Genomic DNA, 21,063 nt, shown 5'->3' with positions numbered 1-21,063 from the left:
TTCATCAGCCGCGATAATCAAACCGACTAATGGACAAAAGTATACCCTTTGAAGAGGCCAACCTCTAATAAAATACATGACATACTTTTAAAAGGCTCAGTAAAAACTATTTTATATCTGTGGTTACTTTTCGATAACTTTACGTAAAATTATGCGTTAAAAATTTAATCCGGACGCTTAGTCCGTTTTTGTATAGTTAAAAAAGTGTATTGCAACCACAGAGCAAACAATTCACCGAATCGAAGTAACAAGAAATGCGAAGATAAGACGACAACGGGCGGAATACATTGGCAAACACCGGTAACATCTTGTGGACTACAATCCAATTGAAACTTTAACAAACGAGAAAAGAATATACAGTAAAAAAACCTATCGGCAGACTTTTTACAACCTGCCAATAGCGCAGCTGAATTTTTTAAGGCAAGTCATTTAATTTCTTGAGAGGAACATCTTAAAAACACCTCTGAAAACAACCAAGCAGTCGGTTAACAAAGTTTTGCAGCAATGTCGTTAAAAAAGTCAGAAAAGATACGTCAAATTGGCAAAAAAATGTAACAATGATTGTAGTACAAAGTTAGCAAAGTTAATAACCAGCGATTCACGCGTATAACCCTGAATCAGAAAACAGCTACGGAACACTTTATAAAATGGGTTCATATTTTAAAAAGGAAAATAAAAAAACGCTTTTTCTAAAGCTAATTCAGACTATATATTGATTTTATGTAGAACTTTCATCAGACATTCCATTGTGCAAATAGAGACTGGGAAGAATTTAAAACCTTACAAAGTGGAAAAAATACTAACATTGTTGCGACAAACACTGATGTATCTGTGAAAGCAAAAAATATGACGTCAAGTATGCGAGCGTTGTCACGTGACTATACGGCCGAAGTGTAAGCGCAAGTAAATACTTCTCTACAAGTTGCTACGAGAAAATCAGTGAGTTTAGGAATCCATGCCGAGACTGGGAAAAGCAAGACTAATGGGAATGTTTGGACTACGTCACAGCGATCATCGAAGAGCAGCGTGTGTTACGGGTGGACTTGCAGTGTTGTTCTGGGAAATATCAACGCAAACACCTTGCTTTTAGTTTACCAACAATACTGCACTTTTTCGAAGTGTTTAAACCGTAAGTTTATTGCGCCTTAAATTAGGAGTGCATTTTTTTTAAACATTACACGTGAAAAGTTGACCGATTTTTTTCGAAAGGTTTGCCTATAAGGCAGCAACCAGGGCATTTTTTTTCCAGTCAAAACTATAACATTCGCAGAATGCGGACGGATGGCAAACGATCGCTTTATTGCACCGATCAAACTATCGGCCCGGGCCAGATCCGGCGCGCTAATTAGGCAAAAGCGAAGCGCGCGACTATTTTTGCCCGACACAAACGGAAAGTGGCGTGGGCCTCGGGTTATTGTGACCGAACAAAACGTGACAGCAACGTTCGGCAGTCTGAAGTGAGGAAGCCTACTTTTAAGGCGCGTGACTCCGCAGTCTGGTCGGCTGTCTTGACAGTAAGAGCATTACGTTGGGGAATCGGAACTGCACATTTAAGGACGTTTTCCACCTTCCCGGTGTATTTTGAGGGTGAAGGAAGTGGAATGACTTTGCCGGAATGGACGTGCTGCGACTTTACATATGATGACAAGGGAATTCTTTAAAGTTCACCGATTAATGCACATGTTTTTGAAAAACAGGAATAGTCAAAGTGTGGTTAAGTGTCGATGGTGAAAGATTTGCCACTAAACAGCTTGCTCTTTGATAAAAATAAAGCCTAAAAACTAACGCTGAAAACGGGTGTCAGAGTAACAGCAACTAACGACGTGCGGAAACGGAGTTTCTCCCAAAATGTCAATCGCAAGAGCGTCGCCGCGACAAATTATACCCTTGGGAAAGACTGTAGCCGCTCTAATCGAGAAACAGTCGCGCAGTTGCTACCCATTGTCATGGCGTATTTAGGCAAACGCACGAAGAACACCTAAAATTCCGAAATGCATAAAAAGCAGTGAACAATTCGCAACGAGTAAAAAATGTGAACTGAACTGTTTTTAATCACTTAAAAAAAGGCTTGGAAAATGATTTGCTTGTAATAAAAGGTAATATGTTGTGTTTTTGCTTTTGCAGAGTACACAATGCTATTTACACGAATTCTTTTTCAGACGCACACATCAGAAGTCGAGTTAATAGTCATACTCATGGTTTGCACGAGATCGTCTTGAAATTAAACTCAATAACTCAAAAACCAAAAGTCTTATAAAGTAGCAATCTCGAAGTACATAAGACGCTGACCTAATATTCTATGACGCACATATCGTTGTTTTTTCTCCTGACTCATCTGAAATAACGGAAATACCACACGAGGGGACGTTATTCATCCGACCATTGTCATAACCTAAAGGGTTAAAGTTGTTGTTCTCCATTGGACTTTCATCCAGTCCGTTGACCCTGGCGTCCTCTACGTCAACATGGCCGTTGACCATCCCTACGTCATTACTTTCTTCGTTTTCTTTCGTGACGTCATTATCATCGTTTCCATCATCCGTTTCGACGTTATTTTGTTCTGCTCCACAACTTGCATCGCTGGCAGACTCTGCCACACCGTTTTCTAATTCGATACCAACTTCGGAGGAAGATGATGCGACCTCGTCCGAGGGACTTCCATCCTCCTGGTCATCTTTATCTTGAGGAATCATATCTTCAGTACTCTCGGCATGAGCACTGTCAACTATGGGAAGATTTCCTTCGTCGTCTTTGCCAACTTCAGGAGTTATTTCCTTAGAATCTTCTTTTGTGTTTTCCGCTTTTTCATCCTCATCCTCCTCAGCATCTTCTTCCTGAAAAATCGCTTCTTGAGATTGTTCCTCCTGCGTTTCATCATTCTGTTCCGGAGAGCTCGCCCCCACGTCACCGATATCGTCATCAGGGGGCGACTGACCCGCATCAAAGTCGGGGGTTTCCCGTACGGGGGCAGGGGGCAACTTGTAGGCCTCACCAGTCTCCCCGTCCATGTCGGGTTCGGTAGGGATTTCGTTCGGTTCCTCCTGGACGTTGCTGGAGGAAGGAGTAGCGAGTGGATGCTGGGCCTCCAGCTCCCGACGGGGATTTAATTCGCCGTTCGATTCGTGAGAAAGGAGCTTCGAAGAATGACTCCTGTGGAACAATGGGAGTAAAAATGTGGACGGCTATATGAAGTGTATTTGCTCATATTTTGAGGGTCGCTACGATTAGGCTTCAATCGCCTGGTAATCTAACTTTAGGTTTGGATTCTAAACTACGGTGTGAACCAAGCCAATGTAAGAAGCCGCAAAATTATATTTTTTTATACATTTGGTAAATAAATAATAATAATTTTAGTCTTGAAGGCGTTAGGCTACTTAGATAGGTAAGGTTTTTGATATTGTAATAACGAAATACATCTTCTAAACTTTAATTACCGAATAATAGAAATATTCATGAGAGGCTGAAAAATTTTGGGAACTTGCCTCGATTAAAACCGTTACAAAACCCCGTCAAACATATTCCTTCAGTTTAAAGTGTACGTCAATCCCCAGCAGACGTTTAGGTAGGATGGTAGGTGCGGTAGTCAAGTCAGTCGACAACATAAATTGCTATACTAACTGTAAATTATTATAATGCCCCTTCTTTAACCACAGTTATGTTGTCAAGTGGACCTTAAAAAATAATTTGGCCAAACTCAACGGAATGATAAAGACTAACAACTAATTTCGATTTGAGAGTACAATGTCAAAAAAAACAGAAGTACTTGATACGCCTTTTCTTTGGCTTATTGCCATACTTACTGTGATGCCTTTCCTTCGTCCCCTACGGCAGATGAGAAGGAGGAAATCGAACTGAGCGCACTGGATGAGCGGAAGGTGTAGCTCGAGGTGGTGTCCGACATCAGCTGCTTCATGCAGTTCGTAAGCGCTTTGAAATAACATAAAATTCAGTCCAGTCATAACTAGTAGTAAAATGTATTTTATAAATCTATGTGCTTTTGAAAGAAAAATAACGTCAAGCATTACGAAAAATACCAACTGTCCGGCACTAAAGCTGAGATGATGTAGAGTTGTATACTTATATATCAGCTTCTACAAGAGTATTTTAAACACTATGAGGCAATACAGCTATACAATTGCAGTTAAACTTAGTATTAAAATTAATGTTTTACGCGGTTTAAAGTAAACAAGGGGTGGCGTAATTGACGTACATGCGAACAATGTACGGAACTAAGTAATAATGGCCGATAATATGGGAGCCGATACCCAATGCTAAGTGCCATATGATACTCCGGTGCCCGGATCGATACCAGTTAAAAATTTCAGCCATGTTCAAGATCCAGCGCAACGACTGTACCTTGAAAGGTAAATTTATGAAAAAAATGGCGGTTAACCAATTGGAGTTTTCTTACAGCAAATGCAAGCGCAAATAACCTGAAAAAATGCGCTTCAATTTAAACTATTTTGAGCATAGCAATGACGTCAATGTGTATTGGATCGGATCGCAAAACTTTTTGTCCAAAATATCGGGTATTGGACAACCTAAGAGTTAAGTATCGATATGAGCATAGAGTTCAGAACACTCCTTTGTTGACGTAAACAAATTATCACTTTAGTTCGGGCATATCTTGCGGATGATTTATTTTTCGCTTCAGTTATTTAGTTCTTAACCTATGGGTAATTACCCACATGTGGGCAATTTCAGAATAGCAGGTGGGTAATCAGCTGAACCATAATATGATACTTATAGATCTAACAAACAATGTCACAGCTGTAAGTGGTAATGTTGCTTTATTACACTTTTTTGATATTTTGAATCCGTTCAAAACAACCAAACAAGCACAGTGATCTTTTTTGTCACCGGGTTTTACGTATTTTATTTTTATATGACGTTATATAGTAAGGTTTTTCTTGTATCCGCGAGCCTAGCTATTTTTTCATAATCAGTTCAGTTACAGGTGTTTCATAAGCAAGCTTGATGGCTGCGTTGCTGTTAGCATATTTTGTTGAATAACACTGTCTTATATTCACTATGGCAAAATAGCAAAATAAATAAAATTGGACTTTGGGTAACGGGACTTTGATCTGGACAGAAATGGGTAACAAGGGGGGAAAGGTTAAGAACACTAGCCTATAGACGTATAAGCGCAACGTGCGGATTTCTTCATATGACATTCCCTATTATTAGAAAAATTCACCAACTTGTCACTGCATTTCAAACAGGTAAGCTTAAGCCCTTGCTGTAACTTAGTAATCATGTTTAGGTAGTTGTGATTTTGTCAAACCAGCAGATTTTATGTTTAGGCAGGCTAAGTAAAGTTAAACCACCGAGGACCAAGTGTTACGTTTCACTATTATCCTATATAGATTACTCGTTGTTCTTGTGCAAGTGCAACAACATAAATAGAGTTAGAGTTAAAACGTTTGTAAATCACAAAAAAATCTGTACTGATTTAACACAAGACACGTCGCTAGCGCAGCTCGTTTCTAACGAGATATTTAACGCGTAAAAAACAGGAAGTTCTTGCTATAACAACAGTTAAATAGATTTACCCGCACAATTGCAAACTGCGTTTTTACACCGGTATTCACTATTCAGTCTTACGTTTAGACACATTGAACTAAGAAATTTTCGGAACAGCTTAACACTATTACCAAAAAGAAAAAAGTAGACGGGGAGACGCTTTTAATACGATATGACAAACGATTTAAGATAAAATGAACAAGACAATAAATTTGTCGGTAAAATATGTATCTATAGATGTGCTTAGACTATCACGTTGCCCATTTTTTTCAATAACTGTTATGTCGTCGTGGGAATGCTATATGTTCCCATTTATTGAGTGTCGCATTCATTTGCGTTTCAACCACGGCAGTGGCGCCAAAACTAAAAGCTATTGCTGACCAACGGTCGACCAGCTCTGCAAAATCACAAACCTGGGTTAATGAGCTCCGTGAAACGATTCGTGAGCACGTCGGTGAACACGTTCGTGATGGGCATGTACTCGGCAAGGTCGGGCGGAATCGTTTCCAGGAAGTCCAGCATTTTCTGCATGAGGAACCAACAAGCAGTTATTAGATTTTTTTAGGCGTTGTGAGAAGCTAATTAAACACAGGTGATAAAGTTGAATGGGTTTCTGAAATGAAATTCGGCATTTCACAGGAAAAACAGTAAAATATAAAAATATACTTTCTGTTCTGTACTACATACTTTCAGTTCTGCGCCTATGAGGGAAACGGTATTTTCTAGCTCTTGGACTGTGATTCAAACGAACATCCATAAGTTAAACTAAAGTTATCACCGTTTTACATTCAACCTTACATGGGAATTGCACCGCTACCATTTCTAAGTCAGGAAAGTGTGCCACAGTGCAGTAATTAGAAAGGCATTAGAAACAATGACAAATAAAATACCAGTATTAAGATAACGCTTAGGCAAGTTTTTTGTTCAGGCTTGGGCGTAACTTTACTACAATATTTGCTTAACATGACACAAAATATTTGTTGAAGTCTTCTATCGTATTACATTTAATTCTCTGGAATTTTAACACAGTGCAATGCAGTGTTCCCCAAAGTGGGGCGTGCATTTTGGTAGGGCAACAAAGTTTTTCTAATTGCAGAGCAAAAACATATTTTAATGGTGTGTAGTATTTCTAGTGGGACCTGGCATTTTTTTGAAAACAATAGAGGGGTCCGGTTTAAAAAGTTTAAGAAAATCAGGTGTAACGTACGTGTAGTTTACGTCATTGGGCCATCGCCAACATGGTTTTAAAAAAATTAGGTTTACAACAAATTTACACATACAAAGTCAAAATGCCTTTGTACTAATCATCGTGTAAATGACTGTAGAGCAGCTTACTCCTTGTGTGAGTAAAATTATATTTTGTCGCCAAAATTTATATTCTGGGTGTAAGAGCATACCTAACGCTGCCCATACGCCAGTAGTAAATATTAACGCATATCTATGTATTGGGCCTCTTATATTTTAAATGTTGGGTCGCAACCTTGTGCAGGGGTTGGCACAACGAGTCACTAGTTCAGTGGTACGCAAACTTTTGTGGCTTGTGACACCCCAAAGAAAAAAATGTTTGCGGCACCCCTAATAGAATTTTCGTTTAGTAACTCCCTATAATGTCAAGTGGTTTACAATAAACGGAACTGGAACAATACAAATAAACTCTAAGCGATGTAGGAATTATATTTTGATTTATTGTACAAACTATCTTGCGGTACCCTTGGGCATTATAAATATCACCCCAGTGTGCCGCGGCACCCCGGTTAAGAACCTACTGCACTAGTTAGTTTTAAATCTATATAAGTTATACTTAAACTTAACTTTTAATAGGCAATCGAACAAACTAACGCAATCCCCGACAGATTTGAAAATAAATTCGGGTATCACAGACTAAAAATGTTAGGAAGCCTTGACGTAGACCGACAAAATAATTTTATTTTACCGATTTGCAACTTTGTTCAATTGATTCCCTGGTCTGCTCCATCGTGCCCGACTTTATCACGGCTCGGAAGAAGCGTCGCTCGGCCAGTATGATGTCATAATCGAGTTTCTGTGAAAACGGTAAAAACGCGCATTGGATAAACACTCGAATCGTAAGACGTAAATAGATAAACAGGCGGAGTCTAGGCTTAACTTCAAAGATAACAAACCTGTGTTTTATAGGGCTGGGCGTTCTTTCAGTGGCTTGCGAACAACAACGGTAAGAGTTCGGGTAATTGATCCCGAAACACACGTTTAGGTTCGGTAAGCGCCAGGAAAGTAAATAGGGAAATTTCAACTTATAACCTATAGGCGGTCTACTTAAGGAAGGACGCTGAAAGAGTGGCACTTGATACGTGTATCAAATGTACGATAAGCTGTTAAATCAAGGCGAAACAAACAAACAACCCGAAAGGCGCGTCCGAATGCAAAAACTCGAAAGTGCACCGAAGCCCAATCGTTAGCAAAACGCCCTCGATGCAAAACAACAAGCGGCAGTAAACAATGTACAAAGGCCTTCCAGCGACGTGCGCAGATTAAGCACGCCGCTTCGTTGGTGCTTTCACCAAATCACGCACAACCGCACGTCAATATAATGTGTTTCAATGCAAGGGTTGGACTGTGCGCCATGCGCTGCAATATACATGCTGCTGGCCCACGCAAGACAGTTGATTGGTGGGGAAGCATGAAACGTTACTTTGCAACCGGGGTAGTGCAATCGGACCTGGTCGGGATTAGAATCCTAGGATCCGGTATTGTGCTTTGAACATCCTTAAACATAGATACAAATAGCAGACAGTGGTGGTAATTGATTGTCACCATTTTAGGATAAGCCCCTTGACATAAATTAGTTTTTTTTTCTAGATCTAGAAAAAAAAAACAGCCAGAAAAATAAACAAGATAACCCTGTTTGCCATTCAGTCTACAAAAGATACGGATTGTGTCAATAAACATATTAATCACTTTCTGATAATAAACAATGTCAAGAATCCTACAATAAACTACACTTACAAAAAAGAGATACTGAAATACAGAAGGAAAAATATATATTAAAAAAGGTTTCTTCCCAACAAAGTCGGCGGCCAACCAGTGTTAACTGGTGAATGGTTCACCCAAAAGTGGACGACATTTTGGGTTACCAACAGGAAAAGGGGAATGACTTATTTGTTTAAATCTGTTTGTACGCATTTCTAAATCTGAGTGATTACAAAAAAACTTTTAACCATCACCTTCAGGCAAGAATGTACTGGTGGCCCAGCCCTGACCACGAACTTGCTTAAAATAAGTTTATAGCTGTATATCCTCTGAGAATCTAGATGTAGATTTGAATGATATCGGGTCATTACAATCATACGGTTTTGCATTTTATTGAATAAAATACAAGATTTTGTGGTAGGGGTGACCCTGCCGTGAAAAATTAAGCAGCACGGCCAAATAAACTAGTTGTTTTTTTTGATGTAGGATCGAAATCTCTAAGATAGCAACAAGACAGTCACTTACTGCCCACAGTGTTTTTTTTTTCGTCAGCGTAAGTTGTTGCTCACAAAGGACAAGGGGTGCATTTGTTGTAAGAGTTCTGTAAAAGAATTTGATTTTTTGGTTATGGGGTAAAAACCCAGCTTTATAGAGAGGTATTTACCCCCTCCGAGCTCAGCGCAGCGGAGGCCCTGGTTGCAATAAGCAACAGCAGCAACCGGATTTCAGCAAAGTCACGTGCACAGGAAGTCAGCGCGCGCCTAACGATTGTTACGTCACAAGCGGCCTGGCGTTGAGTCTCCAGCCGACCCGCGCTTGCCGCAGCTACTTTGTCTCGGCGAGAGTAGATTGTTTACGTTTCCCAAGGACAATCAATTGCGATTGGTCATGTTCGTAACATGGCAGTGAATACAAAGGCCGTTTGAAAAGCGCTTCCTTTTATATTTAAGACCTGAGCACTTTTTCAGTAGACATGGCCGCACAAAACTTGACAAATTTATGCTTTTCAACCTCTTTTAATCTTGCATACCTCACAAAAGTTGCCTATTTCGCATCACCTCACAGCCAAAATGGGAAAAAGTAACATGACAGAGGCTAAGGAATAAAAAGAGCTAAAATGTAAAGTGTTCTGGTGGTGCAAAACTGATCTAAAAAATTACGGGTTGGTAACGAAATTTGGCTGCTTTTTTGAGTTGCCATATGAATACTTTGAGTTGCCGTGTAAAAAGGTAAAAAAGACAAAGTGAAGTTAAAAAGTGAATCCAGCGCTTGTGGTCAAGGTAACTGTCTATTGTTTATACTACTTTGTATAAGAACGCCATGCTTGTTTTTTCATACTTGTTTAATACTCATGTCATTTGTGGCTGCAAAACTGACCGCCAAATAAACCTTATTAAGCGCAACAACGTTAAACTTTGACGACGGTGTTGGCCTTAAAGTTCGTAAGCTAAACAAGTCATGTTATTGTTTAAGTACAAACGGAATTTCCCAACCTCAAGGCCATTGTTCAAGCATTATGCAAAACCTTATATGCAAAGGTTGTATCACCACTGCATACAATGAAGAAAAGTTATCTGAAGTTATTCCGCCCGAAAACATGGTTTTAAAAGAATAATTTTTTGACTTTTCGTGTTTCAATTTGACACTAAATGAAAAACGTGTAATACGGTACGCTATATAGAGAACTGCCTAAAAACTAATGTTGGAAATTACGTACGGTATAAAAAAAGACGCGCTTAAGTTCAAAGTGGCAGTTAAAACAACAAAATGCCGAAAAGAAAACAAGGAGATGCCGGCCGGTGTAGATGAGATAAAATAGCGGCTATCGAATCCAAGCATCATTAAGTGAAATTGCAGCGATGTAATGACGCGCGCTACTGTTATGTTTTTGTTTGTTTGCAACCTGCAATGTCAATTATGACGTCAATAAAATGATGCGGGGTTATACATGTTTTGCTTTGCTGTTGCCTTCCTTTTGAACGTGTTGTCTGCAAAGTGCGGCAATGACATAAAATTTTATCAAAACACCGTGACACAATATGGCTCATTGCAAACTGAAGAAAAAAAACGATTTGTGCTTGGAATACGACTATCGCCAAAATTGAAGAAAAAAATTGTTGGCATTTTCCAACTCAAAATACGTTAATTATCCAATATAGGTGAAAATAAACCATCTAATAAAATGCAAAGCAATAAGAAAACATATACATGTGTTGTCGAAAGAGGCTTCATGTTGTGGCTCCTTTGGAGAAGAAATGCCGATTTGTTTAATTTTATACTGCCTTACAAGCTTTGTGTCTTAAAATGGAAATTGAACATTTCGAAATAACTTTTAGTTAATAAGTTTATCATAAAGTCGTTGTTTCTCCTTAAAATTCCCACAGGAAACTTCTGAACATTGAGTACAAAGTGGCAATAACAACCCACAATCACATCCTATAGCAGCTTGTACATGCGGCAAGTCGGATTCATAAAGTTTCAGGTACCTGTGTGTGTTGATAACCTATAGGGTCAAATAATCAAAATTAATCAAGTGAAATGTGCAAAGGTTATGAGAAAAAAATGATATAGCATTAGAAACAGAAAGTTCTTATGTTTTTAATTTCCCAATTGTTGGACGGTTTTCTATTTAAATCGGAAAACGGTGTGTTGATAATTGCAATGCAAAGCAAATTGAATTGACTACATAAATTGGCATTAAATCGACTACAAAACTACCCTATAGTATTCAACGAGCACCGATACTACCTTCGTATCAGGTATTTTTGGCTGCGACAATGGACACACTAGTTGGGCATACAAGTTTTATGTAATCACATAATACGAATAAAAATATGAATATTAATGTGATGTGTGAGAGAAAGCGTGTCATCCACAAGTCGGGATGATCACGTTTTTAAGCATATGAATATAACTTAAAAAAAGCATGAACAGGTTAACCACAAGCGAAAAGCAATTCCCATCAATAATAATAAGATAATAACACCAATATCTTAAGGACAACTAAAATTAACTACGGAAAATGGTTCACCTTCAAGACTCTGTTCTTGACCTTGGCGATTGCGGATTGCGTCAGCTGCCCGTCGTTTTTGGCCACTTCGTCGCCGCAGAGTGACTCGAACGTGTATATTGCTGTATCCAGCAACTACAGATAAAATAGTGATTGTTATTTTCGGTACATAAACGCATACAAGGAATTAAGAAATCTCTGTAACTGGCATTAAGTGTAGCTTGTCATTTCGATTGAAATTCAAAAGTTACTAGACAGAGTTTCTCAAATACCTCAGGATTAGAATGCTAGGATCCGATATTGTACTTTGAACATCCCTAAACTTAGATACAATTAGCAGACAGTGGTGGTAATTGATTGTCACCACTTAAGAATAGGACCCATAACATAAATTGGTGAGTATTTTCTAGACATAGAAAAAGGAAGCCAGACAGGGGCCATAAACAAGATAACCCTGTTTGCCATTTGGTCGAAAAACGATACGGATTGTCAATAAACATATAAATCACTTTCTGATCATAAAAAATATCAAGAATGCTACAATAAACTACGAATACAAAAAGGGATACTAAAATATAGAAGGAAAAAGATATATTAAAAAAGGTTTCTTCCCAACAAAGTCGGCGGCCAACCAGTGTTAACTGGTGAATGGTTCACCCGAAAGTGGACGACATTTTGGGTTACCAACAGGAATAGGGGAATGACTTATTTTTTTAAATCTGTTTGTACGCATTTCTAAATCTGAGTGATTACAAAAAACTTTTAACCATCACCTTCAGGCAAGAATGTCCTGGTGGCCCATCCCTGACCACGAACTTGCTTAAAATAAGTTTGCTACAATAAACTACGAATACAAAAAAGAGATACTGAAATATAGAAGGAATAAATCATATTAAAAAGGGTTTCCTTAACAGTCAAAGCAGCCAAAACAAAATGAAGTAAAAAAATATCCCACGTTCTACACCAGTGCTCCAGTTTCATAAAACGTCTCAAATATAAAGACAAATGCATGCGGTTCATCATACATCGGTTAGCCAAGTAGCGTTGTTCAGAAATCAGTGTGCCAGATTCCAATATCAGCGCAAGTTTGCCTATGTAGCAGGCAATACCTTATTGAAATACTTATTTGGCAAACCAATTCAACGCTATTTGGCAGCCGGTGTTTTAAACACAGCACGAATTGCGAAATGATTGATTTACACACAAAGCCTACCTTCTGTTGGTATGTAAAAATGCTGTTTAGGTGGGATGAGAAGTCGGTTCTTGGAAAGACCACTTCCAAAAGATCCATAGTTGGCTTCTTGCTTCCTATCGAGTCACTCAAGGGACCAACAAAATCGGGATCTCTTTAAAAAACAAAACACCAGTGTTCTATAAGTGGGTAAACACTACTTGGTTAGTTTAGCAACTATGAAAAAAATCATTTAGGTGTACCCTACTTTCGCGCAAAAGTTTTCCTCAATAGTGTTTTGTGTATAGGTACCATCAGTCATCAACTAATTTGCATTTATATTGATACATAGGACAACTTTTCTTCATAGTCATCAGAAAAAAAAAAAGATGGCTTGGATTCAATGAACACATAATATCTTATAATAAATATAAAAGAAACCATAAAAAAATTGGCGGTCTTACAACTGCCAGTGACTGTCGGGGCAACAGCAGAAACAACGTTTAGAACTACTGTGAAAACCACTACAAATTTACACAACATCACGCGTGCAAGCATTATTGCCCAACATAATATTTGCAGAACCTTGAGTAATGAATGGCAACCAGTGTTAATCCTGCCACTATAACTCTTTTGATCGCACTGTAGTTATGGCAAATATTTAACAGCAAACATTGGGGGAAAATAAAGTTGATAATCATTCAATAGAAATTGAGAATTAAGATGGTAAAACATTTTCATTGAAATTAACTGCAAAGTTAAAGGCTTGCCGCTGATAAAATTTCGCCTCAAGTTAAAGAAATTTAATCATGATTATATAATTTATTATATATTTTATTGAACAGATATAAATGGTGCATTTATTAAACAGACAACTACACATTTAAATTAATAAAAACACTGAACAAATTTATAATATCTACATTTTAAGTTTTTTTTCAACTGATATAAGCTTTAACTGTTTCAAAATTTTGTCCAATCCAAAATAGAAAATAAAAATACCTTGGAGCAAAATCGAGAGTGTGCAGGAAATACCGATCAATGTTGTTGGCGAATTGTGGTGTTTTGGAATTCACCACCTTTTGAACTCCGTCAACAAGTGACAAAAAAAGTTCACGGGTTGAACGCAGAGGTCCAGCAAGCTGAAATTAGACATACAATAGATGTAGTAACAATGGTTGAGAAGTTCATGCAATGAGAAAAATAACAATGATGTGCGTAAGTAAGGACCTGATGTATTTTTATTTTATTGTAAAGTTTTGTAATTAAATGCAAATACAGGAGTAGGCAAATTGACTTAGTGCCGACCAAAAGCAGTGAAACATGATAATGTATACTTAATAGAGAGATTTTAATGTAGATTAAAGAGGGTCAATTCTTACTGATATAGAAAAACATAAAATATTACAAGTAAAACATACATTTAATGAGAAATTGAAAACCAGAAAGTTGTAGTGGGTAACAAAATTACATAATAAGGTTTGAACAAGTTGCTTTGGCAATTACAGTTTAATTTGGGGGCGGTTAATGTATTTTGTAATAAACAGGAAAAAAAATTATATAAAAGGGTTCTATTTTTTTGTTAATGATTTAGCCTTATGTCATTTAACATAATTTTTTTTATATTTAAATAAGAAATACAAACTGAAGCAACAGCAATTCTTACAGAGTCGGACATTGTGCTGACCACCTCTGGCAGTCTGGGAACAATTTCTCCCACCACGATTGGATCAAAGCACTCAGACAGGACTCCTGAAATCACAAATTGCACTGACTGTTGGTATGACTGACCTGATTCAAGTGTGCAAGTGGTTCAGTTGCGCCACAGGTTAGGTGTTGTCTCTTTAATGTCAACAACTACTGATTTTAATAAGAGTCAACTAAAATTCGACACACCACATTTGTTAATTTTTTATGTTTGATAAACTGGATTTTAGAACTTAGCATTTTAACTTGTTTATACTAGCTGTTGGCTACTAGGTGCTTCCCAGTATTGTACAGTAGGTGTTATCATTATAGTTAGCAGTCCAATATTATCATTTTTTTCCAATTATAAGGGATAGACACAGCATTTAGAAATATCATACTTATGGCTAATAGGCGAACATAATTTTTGTTGTTTTTATATCTTTTTTAGGTATTTTATTTTAGTAATAAAACAACTGGGATTGCATTAGATACAATGCCTAATATTTTCACTAGATTTATTGGTTTATTGATAATATCGGCCTATATATATTCCGCTCTCACTGATATATCGGTTTCAATATATATTGGCTAATATATTTTGAGATATTTTACCAAAATATATTATATACCTTTTCCTTAAAAATAAAAAAAATCTAATTTTCAAACTTGCGAATTTGTCCTTTAATTTTCATTGATGACTAATTTAACATAGAGTTCTTCGATTTTGTAGTCAGCATGATGCAAAGTTAAAATATAAAATAGAATTGTATACCTAAATAGGTAGATAAAATATACATTTGTAATTTGCATTATATCTAAAATTAAATAAAATTATTACCATACCCTAGGAGTATAAAATAATTCTAAAGCAATACTTATGAGTGATATTACAAGTGTGTGTGATATTACCACAATTTCCTAAATATTTAAAATATAAAAAGGAATCGCAAAAAAAAAAATCAAAACAACTCAAAAAAAACAAAAAAAACTTCAGTAGACAAAACATTTCATGAACATTTTTTTAACAAATGTACAGACTTTAAATGTCAAGCTAGAACAAAGACTAAACAAATATTACATATAATTACATAATAAACACCTGGTGTATTTACCATTAAGCAGCCACAATGAATCACATAATAACATAATAAGTAGAATCATTTCCAAGTACAGCATTTGAGGTTTGGTGTAAAGCCACTAATCTTACCCTTTATTGCATTTGAAGTTACACTGTAGGCAGCATTTAACTGTGGCAGGTTGCCAATTATCTCTTGTTTCTGAGACAGACATTCAGTGTCACACTGTTGACGAATTTGAACAAATTCTTTTGCAACTATGCCCTGAAAACATAAAAGATAAGCAGCAATTCTTTTAAAAAACATGCAATTACCTATTTAGACAGAATACATGCTTGTAGTATTTTGTCTTATGGCAATTAAATATATTGTAACAGACTGTTATTAATTAATAATTACATGTAAAATTAGCGCAGGTTTTACTTATAATGCAAGATGCAACAATTTACTAGTTATACCCTCAATGATATCAAAAATACAAATTTGGGCCAATGTTTTGTTACAGTACAAATGAAGCACAAAATAATATAACACCAACAGCTACCAGTCTTATATAGGACTGGAGTGTAGACTCTAAAATATCATTTTTATACAAATAAGTTTACAAATACATAAAGTTCATGATAAACATATGTCATAGGAACCAATGGAACAATCGAGTATTTTAAAAAAATTATTGGATTTCATTACATTGTTTTTTTTTCACATTATATAATTCTAAGTAAAAAAGACAAAACCTTCAGTATCAGTAAATACCTTGTTGGATACCTTATAGAAGTTTTTTTAAAGGATGAAACATTGGTATATAAAAAAGGGATGAGAAAATTGGAAAAATTTTTTGGGTAAATTTTTGGGCAAACTGGTGTGAAAAACTGACCAGTAGTTTGTTAGGTGGAAATTTTCACTAAGTATTTGATTCGATGCTTCTTGATAAACAGGCCACAAAGATAAAAAAAATGCCTAATGATTGTCAGTGACTCAGTAATAATAAAAATATTGAAACGAAAGATATCCATGATGTTATTTATACTTGTGTACTTTTAAGTGTTAATAAACCGAGGTATACAAAGATTCCTACAAGCTTTTTGACAAGAAGCCTTTGTGTTTTAGTTTACAATATTATTTTTTTTCCCAAACAAATGAACCTTGAAAATTAACAGATGACCTGATAATAGGTTGTGGACCCACATCCTGGAAAACACTACCTTATGGCAATAATTAGAAAGAGGACAAATACAAGTTTTACCCAAGCGCTTCTCAAGCTTCAAAAAAGTTAAAACTTTCATTTTTGCTGTATATTTTTTGAAGGGCAAGATTGTGTTGTTGAAAAACATACCAAGCTTATTATGAATTGATTGACTCTCAATTTTAACCATTACAAAAAGTGGTTGTAATTTTTTAACTTCAGGGCTGTATGCTTTTTCTATTGGGCTTACCATTTAATTAGCTTAAATGCTTGCATAACGTGACATAGCAGACATACAGTGGTTTTGCTAAACTTCATGAAAAGCCTAAATCTTGCAAGACTGTAATGCCCTCAGGCAATGTATGGCCAGGAACTTGACGTAATCCTTTTGAAATGTGACTTTATTTTGTTTCAGAGTTGCATATCAACAACATGAATTATTGTGCTTGGCGAATAATATCAATCATACATTTAAAACTTTTTAATTTTCTTTAAAAGTGATTACAAAAACTAGTATGATATGGACATGACTGTCGTTGGCTCTCCAAGTAAATGTAAACTAGATTTTATCAGGTGGCTGTATGTGTTGCCATGATCAACAACTTAGTAGGAAATCTAGTCAAGGAAAACATTTGGGATCTTTCGTGTAAAATATATACTACAAGAAACAAAAAAGATTTTTCTCCAGTCACTTTAAAATTAATTTTTTTATTTGTAATTTTCAATTTTATTTGTAATTAGTAAAATGTTGGCATTACCTTGACACAGTCTTTTAGTGCATTAATGACAACCTCCCAAGTACGGAATCTGTAAACAAAACCTCCTTTGATTTTTGGAAGAAGAATTTCTTTGCACTCTAGACTTTGACAATCGCTGAAAAGATCTGACAAGATCTAAAAAAGAAACATATAATGTTAAAATGATGAAGCGTTGCCAACCATCGAAAAATTGCATAACGTAAAATCATTAGCTTAGGATTAAGGGGGTTGATTAACTTTTTATAAAGTCAAAACTATTATAATAAACACTAACATAAACAAACCTATTTTGCAAATCTTACTGAACAAACTATTGTAGAAAACAAATGAACATCTCACCTCTTCTTGTGTTCCACATAGCAAGGCCGGCTCTACATAATTGCCATGAAAACGAATGGTTTGTTCTAGTGCAAAGGTAAACGCTTCCCTTGAAACCTCATCTGTACATTGTACCCCTGAGTGTAAAATATTGATGATAATGTTGCTATGTTCTTAAGATGAGTTAAAATATATAAGGTTATCAACAATATAATAAAATAAATTGAGTGTTGCCAATACTTTTTAATTAGCTACATATTTACAATAATTTGTTTATATAAAACACTTTTTGCTATTAAATTTATCCTATACATCTGATTTGACCTCTTGTTAAATGATTGCAAGTTAAAATAAATATTTTATATATTACATCTTGTCACAGTATTAAACTGTAATACACCAACTATTTGTAAGTGATTCAATTCATTTCCTAGTAAGATAAATTACCAACAACAAACAATTCCATACTTGTTTGCATTACGGTTATGACGGTGGTGAATATCCAACACAGTAAATATTGACACATACTTGGCAAAACTTTTTTGAGTTACAAGAGATGTTAAAATTAATTGATGAAATAAATACTCTGTGGCTGGGATATATTTTATATTAGTTTCAAGCATAAACAGCCGAACCGAAGTCTCATGTGCCTCAACTTTGTCAATAAATTTAAAATCCAGATAAACCTGCATTGCTTATAATGTTTGTTGTAACTGATATTTATAATGTTTTTTATAATTTGGTTAAGAGTTTAAACAGTCAAAAACCAACATTATTAGCATAGCATTTGGTATACTTAAATATTAAATGGTTGGAAGCATAAAAACACAAGTTAATAAAGTTTTATGCAAATTACTTCTAATAAAACAGAAACTTTCATGTTTTTGTACACAATATTTTGTTATTTTATTTATAATTTAATTTTGTTAGCTTTACTTAAAACCATGTTTTTATTAATCTGTGCTTTCTTTGACAAGCAAGCTAAGAAGCGAGAGGAGACCTATTATTTGAAAAAAACAAAAAGTCCCACAATTAGCTGTTTTCACATACCTTCTAAATGACGAACACTGTCCTTAAGGATCCGAACCCAATGATCCTTCTCAATAGCAGTTTCAGCAGCAAAATAAGTGATGCCTCGCCAGTCATGTCCAACACAGAAAATGTGCTGTGTTGGTCGTTTTCCACTTTGGCCAATCAAAGTTACCTTCTTTATAAATGCAGAAATGTCATGGTTGATGTAACCTGAAATTTTGGGAAAATTTATGAAACAATAATTTTTTAACATGACAATCATTTTATTATGAAAACGGCAACAGACCAAAATGAAAAACAATAAAACCTTATGCTATACAAAGGTTTACCAAAGTCACGTGATGCAATTTCCAGTTTGTTTCTGAGATAGGAATTCACATTTGTTACAACATCATGGCCACTGTATTTGTTTGACATTCTTGCTTTTCCAGCATTTTCATATTCCTTAATGAAATTAAAGTTGAGCATCAACATTTTTAGATTCCCAAAACATGTTTTCAACAATACTTGAATTGTTGAGAAACTAGTACGACTACACTGAATGTGAATATAAAGTAATTTAGGTAGGGCCAAATTATTAATGTTCATGGGTGTAAATTAAAACTTATTAGATTTCCTTAAAAAAATCTACAGTAGCTGTGAATCTTTTAAAATCTAGAGACATGTAACGTCTGGAAAAGTGAATCGTTTATTTTTTCTCACAACAAAAAGGCCCGTGTTAAACAAACATAGTTGTCAGCGAACATTAGTAAAACTGTTGGTCACTATGGCCACTTCACTTACTGATAATCATAGTGGTGAGATGGTACAACCATTAATTAAGAAATAAAGATTTACATAATAAATTACTGATTTTATGTTTTATTGGTTTGTATTATAAATTCAATCACAAACATGATAAAAAAGATACATCTAACAAAATTGGTATTTCAAATCTTAAACTGCTAACCTACACTATAAAATTTGATGTTTACAAAATTAAATTATAACATTAAAAGAATGTTAAGATGTGCTAAAATCTATTTCGACTCAATATGTTATATTGAATCAGCAAAAGCAAGATTCAGTTAATTATAGAGGTATTTTAAAATGACAATGAAAAACCATTTCCTATCCAGCAGTATGTCCAAAATAATATTACTATGGTGCCTACTTCTTTAGAGTTGTAGACCTCCATAGCATAGTTAGATTGCATTACACAGTATCTCTTCTTCCACTTTTTCCCAGTGGCATCAGCCAGTACATAAAGCACACCTTCTTTGAGTGGACGGTTATAGCTTTCCCACTGTAACATTTTGCAAAAAAGCAATACAATTCATAATCAAGCAACGATACATTAATCTGTTACATTGAATCAAAATCTTCTCGGATAAACAAAACAATATTAAATTAAGTGAAAGAATTAAATAAACTGTTTTTTTTTGTCTAACAGCGATGGTCAATTACATTTATAATTTTCTAATTACGATATTTTTTTATGTCAATGCTATTAACTGCCCTCTGGAATATTCTGTTCAAGTGATAACCTGTTAAACTAAAGTTAACTACCTTTCTCTGAGCAAGTTGCCACTTTTGGGTAGGTTCTTTGCCTTCCATTTCCAGCTTTAGCTTCTGGAGGTAGAACCACATGTAGGATGCCTTGTAGTACTTAGAGAAGCGCAGTACGTTTGTCAAGACATTGTCTGGGGTGATAAATATTTATTAGAGGCTTGCCGTTTTTACAGTAATGTTCCACAGTATGTAAACCACAACTCACAGAAAGGGTAAAAAAATGTTTAGTTTGAAAGCTTAATTAGTGTATTATGGACCCAACTTGAATAGTACAAACTATTACTAAGTCTTGACTGTGTATAATACTTCTATTATTGTGATAATTACAAACATGTCTAAACCATAATATTCCTATTTTATAATTAAAAAAATAAATATAAAGTGCAAATGCTGGTAAGTACAAAAAATAGGTGAACAACTTTTGAGCTCGCTATTTTCTCACCAGGATTTTACAATGAAAAGATTGATGTAACATTTTAAAGAAATCCTAACTGAATCAAACAATTTTTCAATTACATTATCTCAAACACAGTTAACCATTAAAACTATTAATTTACCATGATTAAGCAGAACATGGTACTAGAAATAATGAGGAAAAACTTACTGTAGACCATTTCAAATGAATGGCCTTCAACATCTGGAATGGAATATTTCACCCCCATTATTGATATTGTTTACAGAACTGGCATTAAGCAATTTAAGTACATCATAGGTGTGCAAATACGCTGTAATGCATTGAAAACAATTTTAATTAATATGTCTACATAGATAAGCAAAAAAACATCAGCATAAAAGTCCCATAA

The 21,063-nt window shown here is 35.4% G+C and overlaps 1 protein-coding gene across 1 annotated transcript; it reads right to left on the bottom strand.

The window, feature by feature from the left end:
* Positions 1–197: 197 nt before the first annotated feature.
* LOC146133295 (protein Niban 2-like) lies at positions 198–21,042 on the bottom strand. Its single transcript, XM_083396851.1, has 16 exons — positions 20,865–21,042; positions 20,258–20,391; positions 19,863–19,994; positions 19,039–19,153; positions 18,728–18,919; positions 17,699–17,814; positions 17,360–17,494; positions 15,547–15,679; positions 14,317–14,402; positions 13,653–13,792; positions 12,693–12,825; positions 11,501–11,614; positions 7,457–7,564; positions 5,937–6,048; positions 3,801–3,927; positions 198–3,150 (listed from the first exon to the last, which is right to left on the bottom strand). Exons 1-16 carry the CDS (start codon positions 20,920–20,922, stop codon positions 2,298–2,300), a joined length of 2,688 nt encoding a protein of 895 aa, XP_083252977.1. The 5' UTR covers positions 20,923–21,042; the 3' UTR covers positions 198–2,297.
* Between the last annotated feature and the right edge of the window lie 21 nt (positions 21,043–21,063).

The sequence above is a fragment of the Ascidiella aspersa genome, chromosome 9 (genome assembly GCF_963924565.1).
Source record: "Ascidiella aspersa chromosome 9, kaAscAspe10.2, whole genome shotgun sequence".
Taxonomy (NCBI): domain Eukaryota; kingdom Metazoa; phylum Chordata; class Ascidiacea; order Phlebobranchia; family Ascidiidae; genus Ascidiella; species Ascidiella aspersa.
The sequence above is the reverse complement of the archived record's forward strand: the minus strand, read 5'-3'. Positions and strand labels throughout refer to the sequence as shown.